Below are 14,900 nucleotides of genomic sequence, written 5' to 3'. Positions count from 1 at the left end.
TGAATGTATGGCAGAAACCACCACCATAGTGTAAAGTAATTAGCCTCCAATTAAAATTAAAAAAAAAAAAAGAACTGCACTTAAGACTAACCCAATAGCCCTAGCTGAAAAGAAACCTCTTCCTATCAGAGAATTTCAGCTAGTAAATATAAAAGAAATAAAAAATTAGAAAGTGACCATTTTGCAGCCCTTAACTAAAAAAAAAAAAAAGGATCCAGCAAAGATTACTGATGAACAGTGAAACAACATTAAAAAATTGATAGAGACTCGTGCTGCGGCCGCGGAGACGTGAAGCCCCCCGGGTCCGCGCTCCACCTCGCTGTCCGCTCCCCCGGCCCCCATGGAGAAGACGGAGCTGATCCAGAAGGCCAAGCTGGCCGAGCAGGCCGAGCGCTACGACGACATGGCCACCTGCATGAAGGCCGTGACGGAGCAGGGCGCCGAGCTGTCCAACGAGGAGCGCAACCTGCTCTCGGTGGCCTACAAGAACGTGGTCGGGGGCCGCCGGTCCGCCTGGAGGGTTATCTCCAGCATCGAGCAGAAGACCGACACCTCGGACAAGAAGTTGCAGCTGATCAAGGACTACCGGGAGAAAGTGGAGTCCGAGCTGAGGTCCATCTGCACCACGGTCCTGGAATTGTTGGATAAGTATTTAATAGCCAATGCAACTAATCCAGAGAGTAAGGTCTTCTATCTGAAAATGAAGGGAGATTACTTCCGGTACCTTGGTGAAGTTGCTTGTGGTGATGATCGGAAGCAAACGATAGATAATTCCCAAGGAGCTTACCAAGAGGCTTTCGATATAAGCAAGAAAGAGATGCAACCCACACACCCCATCCGGCTGGGGCTGGCTCTTAACTTTTCTGTGTTCTACTATGAGATCCTCAATAACCCGGAACTGGCCTGCACACTGGCTAAAACGGCTTTTGATGAGGCTATTGCAGAACTTGACACACTGAATGAAGACTCGTACAAAGACAGCACCCTCATCATGCAGCTGCTGAGAGACAACCTCACATTATGGACATCAGACAGTGCAGGAGAAGAATGTGATGCAGCAGAAGGGGCAGAAAACTAAGTGCATACAGGGTGTCATCTTTCTTCCCCTTGAAACCTTTTTACTCATCTCCATTCCTTATTCCATTTGGATTTCCTATAGCAAAGAAACCCATTCATGTGTATGGAATCAGCTGTTAATAGTCTTTTCACACTGCAGCTTTGGGAAAACTCCATTCCTTGATTTGTGTTTGTCTTAGCCTTCCTGGTGTGCAGTTACTGCTGTAGAAAAGTATTAATAGCTTCATTTCATACAAACATAAGTAACTTCCAAACACTTATGTAGAAGACTAAAAATGTATCTGGTATTTAAGTAATCTGAACCAGTTCTGCAAGTGACTGTGTTTTGTATTACTGTGAAGATAAGAAAATGTAGCTAATTACAATTTAAAGGGTGTTCTACATAACTTCTTAATTTCTACATTTCCTCCCCTTACTCTTCTTCAGAGATTTCCTTTCAGTAAGCAACTTTTCCATCCTCTTAATGTATTCCTTTTTAGTAGGAATCCAGAAGTATTAGATTGAATGGAAAAGCATTTGACATTTTGGGCCTGGGGGGATCACAGATTAAAATGCCTCCTATATCATATATATGTGATGGAGGACTTGTGTATCTATGACAACAGGGAGTTTCCTTATTCACTCTTCATTTGCTGCTGTTTGAGTTGACAACTTCCCTTCCCAATAAAAACTCACTTACACCTCCTGCCTTTGTAGTTCTGGTATTCACTTTACTATGTAATAGAAGTAGCATGTTGCTGCCAGAATACAAGCATTGCTTTTGGCAAATTAAAGTGCATGTCATTTCTTAATACATTAGAAAGGGGGAAAAAGCACACAGTCCAGTCTAAAACATTAGTACTTTTCCATGCAGATTTGTGCACATGTGAGAGGGTGTCCAGTTTGTCTAGTGATTGTCATTTAGAGAGTTGGACCACTATTGTATGTTGCTAATCATTGACTGTAGTCCCAAAAAAGCCTTGTGAAAATGTTATGCCCTATGTAACAGCAGAGTAACATAAAATAAAATTACATTTTATAAAAAAAAAAAAAATTGATAGAGAATGAAATATTTGCAAAGTAAATATTTCATGGGTTACTTGTGAGTCACAAGAGGAAAAACCAAACACCATGTTGAAGGCATTAGGCTTACCCCATCTGAACCGAATGATAAATACTCTCATCACTATTTTAATGGAATGAGACATTATGTGCAACTTGACGTGATGTAATGGGAAGTAAACAATATTTACTGTCTGTGATGTATAGTCTTGCCAAAAATGCTTAACCTGAATCTAATCAAGCCTTTGGCTCTTACTTGTAATTTACAAGAAATACAGGGACTAGAAGAACGAGTTAAACATGACTACAAGCAAGCAGTCAAACCCAGAACTGAGGACATTCTACAAGACAACCGACCTGTCTTTAACTAGACAATGTCATAAAAAGAAAAGGTGAGTGTGGGAGGGAGGAGAGGAGTAGTCTAGATTCAGACACACTTAAGAGACATAAAACATAATGACCAAAAGCTACAGAGAGACCAAGATTTGATCCTAATACACACTAAGTAACTGCAAAAGCTCTTTTGGAAATAGCTAGAGAAATCTGAATACAAATTTAGTACTAAGTCACATTAGAGAATTACAGTTAATGTCATTAAGTTTTGATGATAACATTGCAAATATGTACAAATGTCTCTTATTTTTAAGAGATCCCCATTAAACTATTTAAAAAGCAAGTCTCTTCCTTTCTGCAATTTACTTTTAAATATGTAAAGAAAAAAATAAATATATGAAGCAATTATGGCAAAATGTTAGCATTTGTTACATATAAAAGATGTTTTCTCACTAAACTAGTGCTTCTCACACTTTAACATGCTCATGAATCAACTGGGGCCTTGTTCACATGCAGATTCTGACTCAGCAGTTCTGGGCTAGGCCCTAGAGTCTGCATTCCTAAAAGGCACTCAAGTGATACCAAAACAATTGCTTCATGGACCACATTTTCTGTAGCAAGATACTGCAGTATTTTTTATGCATTTCTGACTGCTTGACAAAATCATTAAAGCTATTCACTAAAGAAAAAGAAATGAGTGCATAACATTCAAAACAGAAGAGACATAGTCAAAGGGAAAATAAATTCTGAAGGAAGTATCACCAGCAAAGCCCATTCTGGATAAAAAGTAAAGTCTAACCTTTTTTTTTTCCTTTTCCTTCGTGCATAGCATTCACTTGCTTGTAGGATGCCGAGTCCAGAAGCCCTGCAACCAACACTCCCAGTGAGAAATGGCTGGGCCTATGCTTCCTGGTAGGGAAGCAGGACGCCTCAATCCAAGATGGCAGCAACGGGCCGTGTGCAGAGACGCTGGGGCCGTGTGCAGAGACGCTGGGCCGGGAGCTGGAGCCTGAGCGGCACAGCTGCACCCAGTCTGCAAGAATCCCACCCCCTCCTCTCCCTTCCCCCCGACAAGAACCCTATAAAGTAGCCCCACCAGCAGCCACGCAGGACAGCAAGTACTCTCATGTGCGTCCATTCTTTAACAGAGGAATAAAACTTTCCCTTGCTTCTGAACCAAACTCTTTCTACTGGCTCCAACCACACGGGGCAGGAAGACCCTTGTTGGGTACCAGCTCTAAAGGGTCAGCAAGAAAAGCAGTAGAAAAAAGGAGGGAACATAGGAAACAGTCAGGATGAGACAGCAAAAGATAACTCAGAAATAAATCTGGGTACATCAGGAGTCACACACAAAAAGTTAACTCAATTTACCAGTTAAAAGACTGAGATTGTCAAACTGGAAAAACTAGTAGTAGCAGAACTGAAATATATGGCACTAACCAAGATAAAAGCTTTTGTAGCTATAGTAATGCAAAATAGAATTCAAGGCAAAAATACCAGGTTGAAGAAGTTCCCCAGGTTGAGAAGTTTTCAAGTACTATACTGTGGAAATCTTATAAAATGAAATACTCTTAAGAGCAGTGAAAAGGAACAAACCAGAGTAAAAACATAGATTATAAAAAGATGTGGGAATTGCCCAGCAGTCCAGTGGTTAGGACTCCGTGCTTCCACTGCCGAGGGCCTGGGTTCAGTCCTTGATCAGGAAAATAAGATCCCACAAGCTACCTGGCACGGCCAAAAAAAAACAAAAAAAAAATGTGTGCAATATTATACCATTTCTATAAAGTATAAAGCCAGGCAAAAGATATATGCACACACATGTACATGTATATAAAGTATGCAAACACCTGTGTGCACATGTGTATAGTTTAGGAATACATAGACATATGGGAAAATTATAAAGAAGTACATGGGAATGACAGAACATGAATTCAAAATAGTGGATCCTTCTCAGGGAAGGGAAACATGGGTGTGGCCTGGAAACATTTTATGTATTAAATGGCTCTGGGATTTATTACACTAGTCTTTGTATTTCATATTTTTTTCAAAGATGATGGAATGAGAACATGTACTCACTCACCATTGGTTTAAATCCCATTGTAATGAGGAAAAAAAAATATTTTTAAAAGAATGAATTCCTTAAAAAAAAAAAAAAAAGAATGAATTCCTAATAGCTCCAGAAGCAACAGCAAAAAGGGGACAGAAGCCATCAGACTAAAACAGTGGGAGTTCTTAGAGTAATAAAAGTAGAGAAACCCGTAGCAGGCCAAAAACAAGAACAGTCCTCCAGGAGAGACTTGAAGCTCACAGTCATGACTTAAAGCACAGCTTGGTTGCAAATACCCTGCAAACTCTCCAAAGGCAATTGAACACCTGAATTAATTAATTAAGGGATCCACCTGCAGCAGTCATGGTGGGCTACCTGGGCCAAACTAAGTCTTCTCTTTCTCCCCTCCCCCCATGATGCCTGCCCTCCTCTTCCCTGCTTTTCCAGCCACTGAACTGTAACCAGCAATGTTTTTTGAGCCCAGTGTAAAAACTCAATGTTTTTCTAACCCAAAGCTATGTAAACTATCAGCTGAATCAGGCTTACAGATAAATTTCATTTGGTCTGCAGAACACTTACTGAAAACTTAACGAAAAATCCAAATTTTCAACATCTTGGGAAAAAAAAAAAAAATAAGGACAAGCACGTTGGGCCCCTCATTCCTGAATGAGGGACAACACGGCAGCATCTCAGTTTTCTGCTCTTCTGGAGCTGAAGTTTCTACCAGTCCTTGGCCTGTCTGGCCCTTGCTGTTATTTTCCTTTTTTCTTCTGCCCTAGATCGTGTTCCCAGACCTTTCTGCTCTGCTTGCTAAATGCTAGGTTTTTCAGGCCTTTTCTCTGGAGATTCTGATTTAGAGAATGTTATGGATTGAACTGTGCCCCTAAAATTTATATGTTGACATTCTAATCCCTAAGTCCCTCAGAAGGTGACTTTATTTGGAGATAGAGTCTTTACGAAGGTAATCAAGTTAAAATAAGGTCACTCAGGTAAGCCTAATCCAATATGACTGGTGTCCTTGTAAAAAGGGAAAATTAGGACATAGAGACTCCCATGGAGGGAAGATGATGCAAAGACAGAGACAATAGCCATCAACAAGCCAAGAAGGGGACTTCCCTGGCAGTCCAGTGGCTAAGACTCCTCACTCCCAATGCAGGGGACCTGGGTTCTATCCCTGGTCAGGGAACTAGATCCCACGTGCTGCAACCAAATAAATAAACTTAAAAAAAAAAAAAAAAAGCCAAGGAGAGAGGCTTGGAATAGGTTCTTCCCTCAGAGCCTCAGAAGAAACCAATCCAGCTGACCCCACACTTTGATTTGGGACTTCCAGCTCCAGAACTGTGAGAAATTTCTCTTGCTTAAGTCACCCACTTGTGGTACTTTGTCATGGCAGCCCTCACAAATTAATATAGCATACTTAGGTTTCCCTGGTGGCTCAGAGGTTAAAATGTCTGCCTGTAATGTGGGAGACCCAGGTTCGCTCCCTGGGTTGGGAAGATCCCCTGGAGAAGGAAATGGCAACCCACTCCAGTATTCTTGCCTGGAGAATCCCATAGATGGAGGAGCCTGGTGGGCTACAGTCCACGGGCGCAAAGAGTCAGACATGACTGAGCGACTTCACTTTCACTGTCTTTCACTTTCACTTGGTATCAAGTCCAGAAATTTGTGCTTTTAATAAATGCAACAAACATGGGCACATGTTGGAATGATCTGTGGAGCTTTTTTAAAAAAGAAAAAGATACTGACCCTGGGGTTCCAATTCCAGAGATTCTGACCTCACTGATCTAGGGTGGAGCCTCAACATCAGGATTTTCTGAATCTTCCCAGGTGACTCTGTGGAGAGTATGTTTGAGAAAAACCAGCTGGGGAACACTCTTCTATAATACCAGATTTGATATTAATATAACAGTTATATTTTAGTTCACTGTTTTTCATTTCTTAGTTTTCTCATCTGTAAATACTGTTGATAGCTACCACTTATTAGGGCCCTTTGATGTGCTAGGCACTTTCTAAGTTGTCTCATTTAACCACTAACAGTCTCTAAATTTGATTCTTCTCTACAGTTGAGGCAAGTGGGGCTCCATGAGATTAAACAGTCAGTTGAAGGTCACACAGGCTCTTAAGTGTCAGTCTATAAACCAGTGTCTTTCCACATTACTATTTAGTCTTCCAGGAAAATAGGTTAAACCAGGTGACCTCTAAAAATGCATCCAGTTAAAAAACTCTTTACTAAGTTTAAAAAATATTTTTAGAGTTTTTTCAAAAACTCTTTAAGATTCACGTGCCTCTGTCTACAAATTCCAGAACCTTCTACTTCTAAGCACAAATAAATGAATAAAATGGACTCTGTCTTTTTCATTTTTTAAGGCAGGAAATTATGAACAATTTACTTAAATCTATTTCATAGTAATGAAAAGTAAAGCAACAGTAGCACATATAAAACAGACCCCGGGTGGAACAAGACAGTCAAAGGTGAACGTTCATGATGAATTATTGTTATCCATAATCTAGTGAGACTCAGTGGCTTAAGTATCCATTTCCTTTAGTGTCCTAAAGGAAACTATTTCCTGCCATAGACCCTGGGATTACCGCAATAATCTCTCTCTCTCCTGTTTTTTTTTTTTTTTTTTTTGGCCATGTCATGTGACTTGTGAGATCTTAGTCCCCCAATCAGGGAATCAGTTGGGGAATCAGTTCCCCAATCTGTGCTCTGCAGTGGAATCGCAGAGACCTAACCACTGGACCAGCAGGGAAGTCCCATCACAGTAATCTCTTTAAAGATGTTTTATGTTAAAACATGCATTGTATGCTGTATCTTCCTCATAATTCTTGCCATTGAGTTTGCAAAAGGATAATGCATGTCTTTGAGTTCATCCATTCTTTACATTTCATATTTATGGAGGGCCTACCATATGCAGACCCTAGGCCAGGAGCTTGGGGTACATTGGGGAACCAAACTGTCTGCCTGCCCTCATGGAGCCTAGGGAGACAACAGTCAATGAGAATGTCAGTAACTGAGAAAATCACAGATTTTGAAAAATGCTAGGAAAAGAAAAAACCAGGATGAGGAAATGTAGTTTCTAGGGAAGAATACTTCAGATAAGGAGGTCAGGGAAGACCTCTCTGAAGAAGGGATATTTGACTTGAAACCTGAAGAGTAAGAGGGGTCTGAGTAGACAAAAGCTGGGGAGACACAGGAGCAGTTAATACAAAGGTCCTAAAGGAGGAATGAACTTAGTGTGGTTGGGGGATAGCAAAGGCTAATGTGATTGAAACTCCACGAGAAAAGAGAAGAACACCATCAGATGAGGTTCAGCATGGGTAGGCCACAATAAAAGGTCTAGGGGCCTTGGAAAGGAATCTGCATAACAGGTTATTGATATTTCTCCTGGCAATCTTGATCCCAGCTTGTGCTTCATTCAAAGCCCACAATAAAAGGCCTAGGGGCCTTGGAAAGGAATGTGTATCTCAGGTTACTGATATTTCTCCTGGCAATCTTGATTCCAGCTTGTGCTTCATCCAGTCCTGAATATTCACTGGAAGGACTAAGGCTGAATCTGAAGCTCTAATACTTTGGCTTTCTGATGCGAAGAACCGACTCATCAGAAAAGACCCTGATGCTGGGAAAGATTGAAGGCAGGAGGAGAAGGGGCCGACAGAGGATGAGATGATTGGATGGCATCACCGTCTTGATGGACAGGAATTTGAGCAAGCTCTGGGAGTTGGTAATGGACCGGAAGCCTGGCATGCTGCAGTCCATGGGGTCATGAAGAGTTGGACATGACTGAGCAACTGAACTGAACTGATCACTGTAATGACTGAATGCAACAGCTACTTGATCTCCCAATGCCTTGTTCTCTTCCTATTCTTCATCTCATGTCCACACAGTGATAATCTGAATAATCTTATGGGATTATATTTCCCATTTGCCATTGGCAAATACAGTATCTCTATTTCTTCAAATAGATGTGCAACCCAGACCCAGAATCCATTCTGAGTGTTTATTTCCTAGACACTGGGGCTACTTATGAGAGCAATTTTTATGTCAGTCAAGATTCCAGAAAAAAACAGATGACTCACTAAAATTAGATAATTTAAAGAGAGTTTTTAAGAGACTATTTATAAGGATATGAGCTGAGTATAGGGAACCCACAGAGCACAGATTGTACCCTGAGGCTAGGAACAGCATAGCATCATTACCACCCTAGACCCGAAGGAGGTATGAGAATGTCTTTCCAGAACTGGAAGGCAGAAAACTGGAAGGCAGAGAAGTCTACACACAGAGAATCATCAGATCCTCTCTCTGCTTTTTCTCAGCTTGGCCATGGTGACCCCAAAGGGAGGGAATCAGGGGAATAATCTGAACTCTTCTTTCAGGGATACACATGGAAGGAATCTAATTGGAAGGCCAAGGGTAAGGACATCCATGAACACAAACAACCCTTAAGGTCAGGCTCCCAGGTCACAGTGCAGGGGCAGCAGAATACAGTTAACCTAGGGGAACAAAGGGAAGATATCTTGTGGTTTTTAAAACTTAACTTTTGTGTTTTTATGTTCAGTTCAGTTCAGTCGCTCAGTCATGTCCAACTCTTTGCGACCCCATGAACCGCAGCACGCCAGGCCTCCCTGTCCATCACCAACTCCCGGAGTTCACCCAAACCCATGTCCATTGAGTCGGTGATGCCATCCAACCATCTTATCCTCTGTCGTCCCCTTCTCCTCCCGCCCTCAATCTTCCCCAGCATCACGGTCTTTTCAAATGAGTCAGCTCTTCGCATCAGGTAGCCAAAGTATTGGAGTTTCAGCTTCAAAATCAGTCCTTTCAATGAACACCTAGGAATGATTTCCTTTAGGATGGACTGGTTGGATCTCCTTGCAGTGCAAGGGACTCTCAAGAGTCTTCTCCAACACCACAGTTCAAAAGCATCAATTCTTTGGTGCTCAGCCTTCTCTATAGTCCAACTCTCACATCCATACATGACCACTGGAAACACCATAGCCTTGACTAGACAGACCTTTGTCGACAAAGTAATGTCTCTGCTTTTTAATATGCTAAACTACCTGGGGCAGAAATTGTCTCACCCTTTCATGGATTCTCCCACAGCACCTGGGACAGTTTAGCATGAGTGAATGAATGACAGTACTTCAATGTTCAGAGCTGTGCCATAACATGTCCACAGATCCAGTTATAAAGCATGATAAAAAAAATTATCTGAAGAAAATATCTGCCCTATGTATTCTGCCCAATTCCAAGGGAAGGACATCAGAGTGACTGGAGCATAATGACACAGAGCACAGTATTTCAAAATGACTGAATCAGGGAAAACTCTGACAGCATTTAGCGTAGTCCCAGCCGAACAAAGATTTCAGCTCTCCTTGAGTGATTTCATGGGTAGGCGTCAGCCAGTCCAGCCCCTGCTTTTGATTAGCAGGGCTTAAGATGAAATCAGATCACTCAGCGTGTGGCTTTAAAGTGATAGCTGAGTAATGGATGGTAATTTCCCATCTATTATGATAAGGCTCCCTTTCCATTGGTTTTTTGTGCATTCTGCTAAGTGACTCTGGTTTTCATTTCCCCAACACATTTTTCTTCCCTTAAATGCCCTTCTGATATGCCTTATTTGGACACTGAATGGCTTAGTACAATTTGCAAAGATTTGTTTGTCTCTGCTACAGATTGATTCTTCTTATCTCACCTCCATTTGTTAGGATGCATTTGACCTCCTCACACTCACAGGAGAGGTGGTGAGGTCTCTTTCTGCAGATGATAAAGAACAGGCAGTTTCATTTCTTAGATTCATTATAAGATTTGAAGAGTAAGGAAGAGATAGCAGAGGGTTGCCCTCCCTAAGGGAATCAATTACCCAGGTGTATTGCTGCAGAATACACACCCTGGTCACACACAAATATTCAAAACAAACAAGGGCTTTAAATATACAGAGATCATGCCATGACCTTTTTAACTTGGAGATTGATATACTGTACTCTGAACCTTAATATCAACATGAAATCCAAGTGCTGTGTTCATGTCTGGTGAACACAGATGGCACAAATAAAATAATTTATTGAGTGATCATGGGTTGGTGTACCAGTTACTCCTCGAGGATCACATTTCAACTTTTGAGTCTTTGTTATTGAGGAAAAACATGTAGTAAAATGCACAGATTAAAGAGTACAGTTCAATACATGTATGTATAATATGTATATAACTATCACCAGATCAAGTAGAGTATTCCCAGCACTCTATAAGTTTCCGTTGTGCTTACTTTTAGTTATTTATCACCCTACCCCTAACGGTAACCACTATTCTGACCTCTACCAATAGAGATTAATTTTGCCTGTTTTTGATTTTTATTTAAATGGCACCATACAGTGTTTCTATTTTGTGTCTGGGTTGGGGAGAGAGAGGGGATTTTTTTTTTTTCCCTCATCATCAAATTGTGAGATTCAGCACTATGTTTGTGTATATTAGTAGCTTATTCATTTATATTGCTGAGGACTATTCTATTGTAAGCATATACTATAATTCATCCTATCATTGATGGGCTTTCCTTTGAATAAAATTTAACAAATTGCAGATGAGTATTTAATAAAGTGTGTGTGTGTGCTCAGTAGCACCTGACTCTTTGCAGCCCCATAGACTGCAGCCTGCCAGGCTCCTCTGCCCATGGGATTTTCCAGGGAAGAATACAGGAGTGGGTTGCCATTTCCTACTCTGGGGGAGTAGGACCTCAGGATCAAACCCGAGTCTCCTGCGTCTCCTGCACTGGCAGGCAGATTCTTTACCACTACATCACAGAATTACCTGTTACCAGAAGTTAAGAAATACATTTTCCTCCTCTGTGCCTATCCAGCAGCAGAGTTTTGAAAATGCCTTTCTATTCTTTTATAGCAACACCTAGTGGCCTAAGAAGGCTGTGGGTCTGGGTGCCCACATTTACATTTGGAAATAGTAACTTTCAGTGGTAACGGACAGCACCTAGATGTCCATGAGAACCACATCACAATGTCTGGGTCCCACCAGAAATCATTTAAATTAGATTCTTTAGTGGGTAAAGTTCAGGACTGGTAGGTTATAAAAGCTGCCTAGGTGATTTTAATGCACAGCCATGACTGAGAACGACTGATCTAGATCATGGGTTCTCAAAGTTTTGCTGAACATCAGAATCCCCTGGAGGGCTTGCTAAAACACAGATTGCTGGGCCCCATCCCAAGTATATTCCAGTGTGTCTGAGGTGATGCCCAAGAATTTGCACTTCTAACAAGTTCCCAGGTGATGCTGATGCTGCTGGTCCTGGGACTACATGATGAGAACTACTGATCTAGATCAACTCTGTTATTTTACATAAGGAGAAATTACAGGCCAGGCAGTCGAAGTAATTTACTGGAGTCCTGGAGCCAGTTAGCAACAAAGTTATAATTAGAATGGAGCCTCACAATCACTTTTCCTTTCATCTGATAGAACCAAAATTGGATATCGCAGAATGCTATGTCATCTGAAGCTATGTGAAAAGAGAGACTTCCACCCACCAAAAAACAAAATAAGGAGACATTTAAGGGGTGGGTGAAGGTAACCCTTTTTCACAAGCCTATCTGCAAGACCTTAAGAATGCTGAGCAAGTGAGTAGATCATATACTCTAGACGGAGGACTTGAGGAGGGTAGGAGAGATGGGGAATGGAGATTATGGGGTTGCCTGTAGCAGCTTGAACACTGACCCCTGCCCAGGAAAGGCTGCATTTGCCTTTCAAATGCCTTTCAGTATCCCTCCCACTTCCCTCCTTCAGCTACCTCCCAAAGGCTAAGCTGCTGCTACCCAAATGAACTACATGGTCACAAGCCATCCCGTCAGGAGTCAGGGACTCCTGCCAATGGTTTGTTTCTCCCACATCTTTCACGTAGCACAAGATTTAATCTGTCCTGATATTTCCCCACGGATCCTAAATGTCACCCACGTTTGCCCCTTACAATAGAATTTTTTCAAATATGGCCAGCTTGTCCCCACATCTGAGGTTTAAACAGCTCTGTGCCTGAGGGTTTGTAGTAACCGGGCTGTCCAGAAAGGCAAGTCCATCCTCCTAGCTATGCTAAACATACTGTAATGACAACTGATGCTGTAAATGGACCCTGGCCTGCAGAGCTATTTCTGCCTTCCCGACCGGCTCCCCAAATTAGCTGGTACCAACTCTGCAGAACTTTGCCTAATGGACTGGAGGATCAGTATTTTAATACACATCACAGGTGATTCTAATCTACACCCAGGTCTGGGGACCACTACCCAATATCAGGTCTCAATTGATTTTTTTTTTTTTTGACAGAGGGTATGGTTACTGGCATGATACCGTGATCTGAGTGTCCACACTTTCAAGCAGTGGAGAAAATATTTTCAGCTCAGGATTCAAGTAGGACAAATTTGTTAAAAGAGAAGAGAAAAAAAACTTCATCAGGCAGAGACTGCAGGTGTAGTGCATTTTTATATGTGACATTTTTTTAATGTTTTCTATAGAAAACAACTGATGCAGACTCATTTAGAATAAGAACACAGGCAAAGATTTAACAGTTCTCCGACGCACAGCAAAAAGGGGCCATCTAATCCAGTGGTGGACAAGAGTCACCTTGAAAATAAAACCATCAAATAAAAAAGAGTCTCAAGATAGACCAAACTGATTCCAGCTCTACAATGGTTATACACCATTTTCTTAGGAAGAACCAGAGGCTGATATGAGAATCTACATTTGGCTTTTATGATTTACTGTATACAGTTTTCATTATTGAAGGTAGATCCAGTTATTCTTTTGTACCCTTCATGAAGTGCCTGGTTGAACCACCTCCTCCAACCATGTTTATTTATTTACAGACACACACATTTATACACATAATCAAACAGTGAAATCCCATTTTGACTTAAAGATAGTGAAAGCCATTTCTTCGCATGCTCAACAGATGCCGCTCTCCTCCCTTCCCCAGTCATACTGGACATGCCCACAGTATAACCACCACAGAAGAAAACAAAACTCCTAACATGAAATTTCATACTAACTTACCTCCTGTGGCAATGTGCTAAACTAACACATGCTCTCTATATGTCTTCCAGTTCTAAAAATCTACCCAAACAAAATTGCATGCACGAAGGTTGTTCTAAAATTTTCCTAAATGATGTAGCCTGTAGCTGGGAGGAGCAGTGGACAGTTTATCAGGCTTCAGAACTGCAAGCTTCCATAGCAACCAGAGAGATTATTATGTCTCTACATTGATAATTCGTTAATGTGAATAATCATATAAATTATATTTATATATCTGCCACAGACTGGTAGAAAAGTATTTCTACGTTATATCTGATAAAGGATTTGTATATAGACTATATATAAAGAAAGTTTACAATAGTAATAAAACAACCCAATTTTTAAAATAGGCAAAGAAGATATACCACTAGCTGATAAGCATATGAAAGGATGCTGGGTCAACATCATTGGTCATTAGGAATATGCAAATTAAAACCATGATAAACTTGACACTCACTAGAACAGTGACAATCAACATGGATCAACAATCAGTGTTGGTAAGGATGTGGAACTCCTACATGTGGAACATGTGGACCCCTTGACACTGATGGCAGGATTATAAAACTGGTAAAGCCACCCTGAAAAACAGTTTGGTAGTTTCTTAAAATTAAATATAAATTTACCATAGGATCTGTCAATCTCACTCCTAGGTGAGAACACTCAAGAATATCCACATAAACGCAAGGCAAGTGTTCACAATAGCATTACTCATAACAGCCATCAAGTGGAAACAGTGAAAACTGGAATGGGTAAACAAAATCAGTATGCCCATATGACGGGATATTATCCAGCAAAGAAGAATGATGAAGTATTGACACATGTTACAACATGGATCTATCTCAAAAATGTTATGTTAGACGAAAATACCCAGACTTAAGGACTACATATTTTATGATTTCATCTATCTGAAAGGTTCATAAAAGGCAATTTTATAGATACAAAGATTAGCCGCCTGGGGCTGGGAATACGAATGGGGAGCAAGTAAAACTGGCCATGACGGATCCTTTTGAAGTGACGTGAAGAGACTAAAACTAGATTGTGATGATACTTGTACAACACTGTAAATTTACCAATTCATAAAATTATACACTGAAGTAAATTTTATTAACATATAAATTATACCTCAATAAAGCGTTTAAAAAGTATAGAGATGGAATTATCACTCTGTTGTGGGAAAAGCTTTTATAGAATTTCACAGAATTTATAGCACAGTGAAGGCTGATACTTTTAGCAATGATTCTCAACCACTTTCAAGAATAGAATCACTGTTCCAAGACAGTGACAGCCCTGCATATTTATATAAATGATTCAAACTTTGGCATAAATTGAGGAAATATAATT

At 40.8% G+C, this 14,900-nt stretch overlaps 1 protein-coding gene across 1 annotated transcript; it reads left to right on the top strand.

The window, feature by feature from the left end:
- The first annotated feature begins 270 nt into the window (after positions 1 to 270).
- LOC122686171 (14-3-3 protein theta-like) lies at positions 271 to 1,813 on the top strand. The gene has a single exon (XM_043891293.1). It carries the CDS (start codon positions 341 to 343, stop codon positions 1,076 to 1,078), a length of 738 nt encoding a protein of 245 aa, XP_043747228.1. The 5' UTR covers positions 271 to 340; the 3' UTR covers positions 1,079 to 1,813.
- The last annotated feature ends 13,087 nt before the right edge of the window (positions 1,814 to 14,900 follow it).

Source organism: Cervus elaphus, chromosome 29, assembly GCF_910594005.1.
Source record: "Cervus elaphus chromosome 29, mCerEla1.1, whole genome shotgun sequence".
NCBI lineage: Eukaryota > Metazoa > Chordata > Mammalia > Artiodactyla > Cervidae > Cervus > Cervus elaphus.
This window is presented reverse-complemented; position numbering and strand designations above follow the sequence as displayed.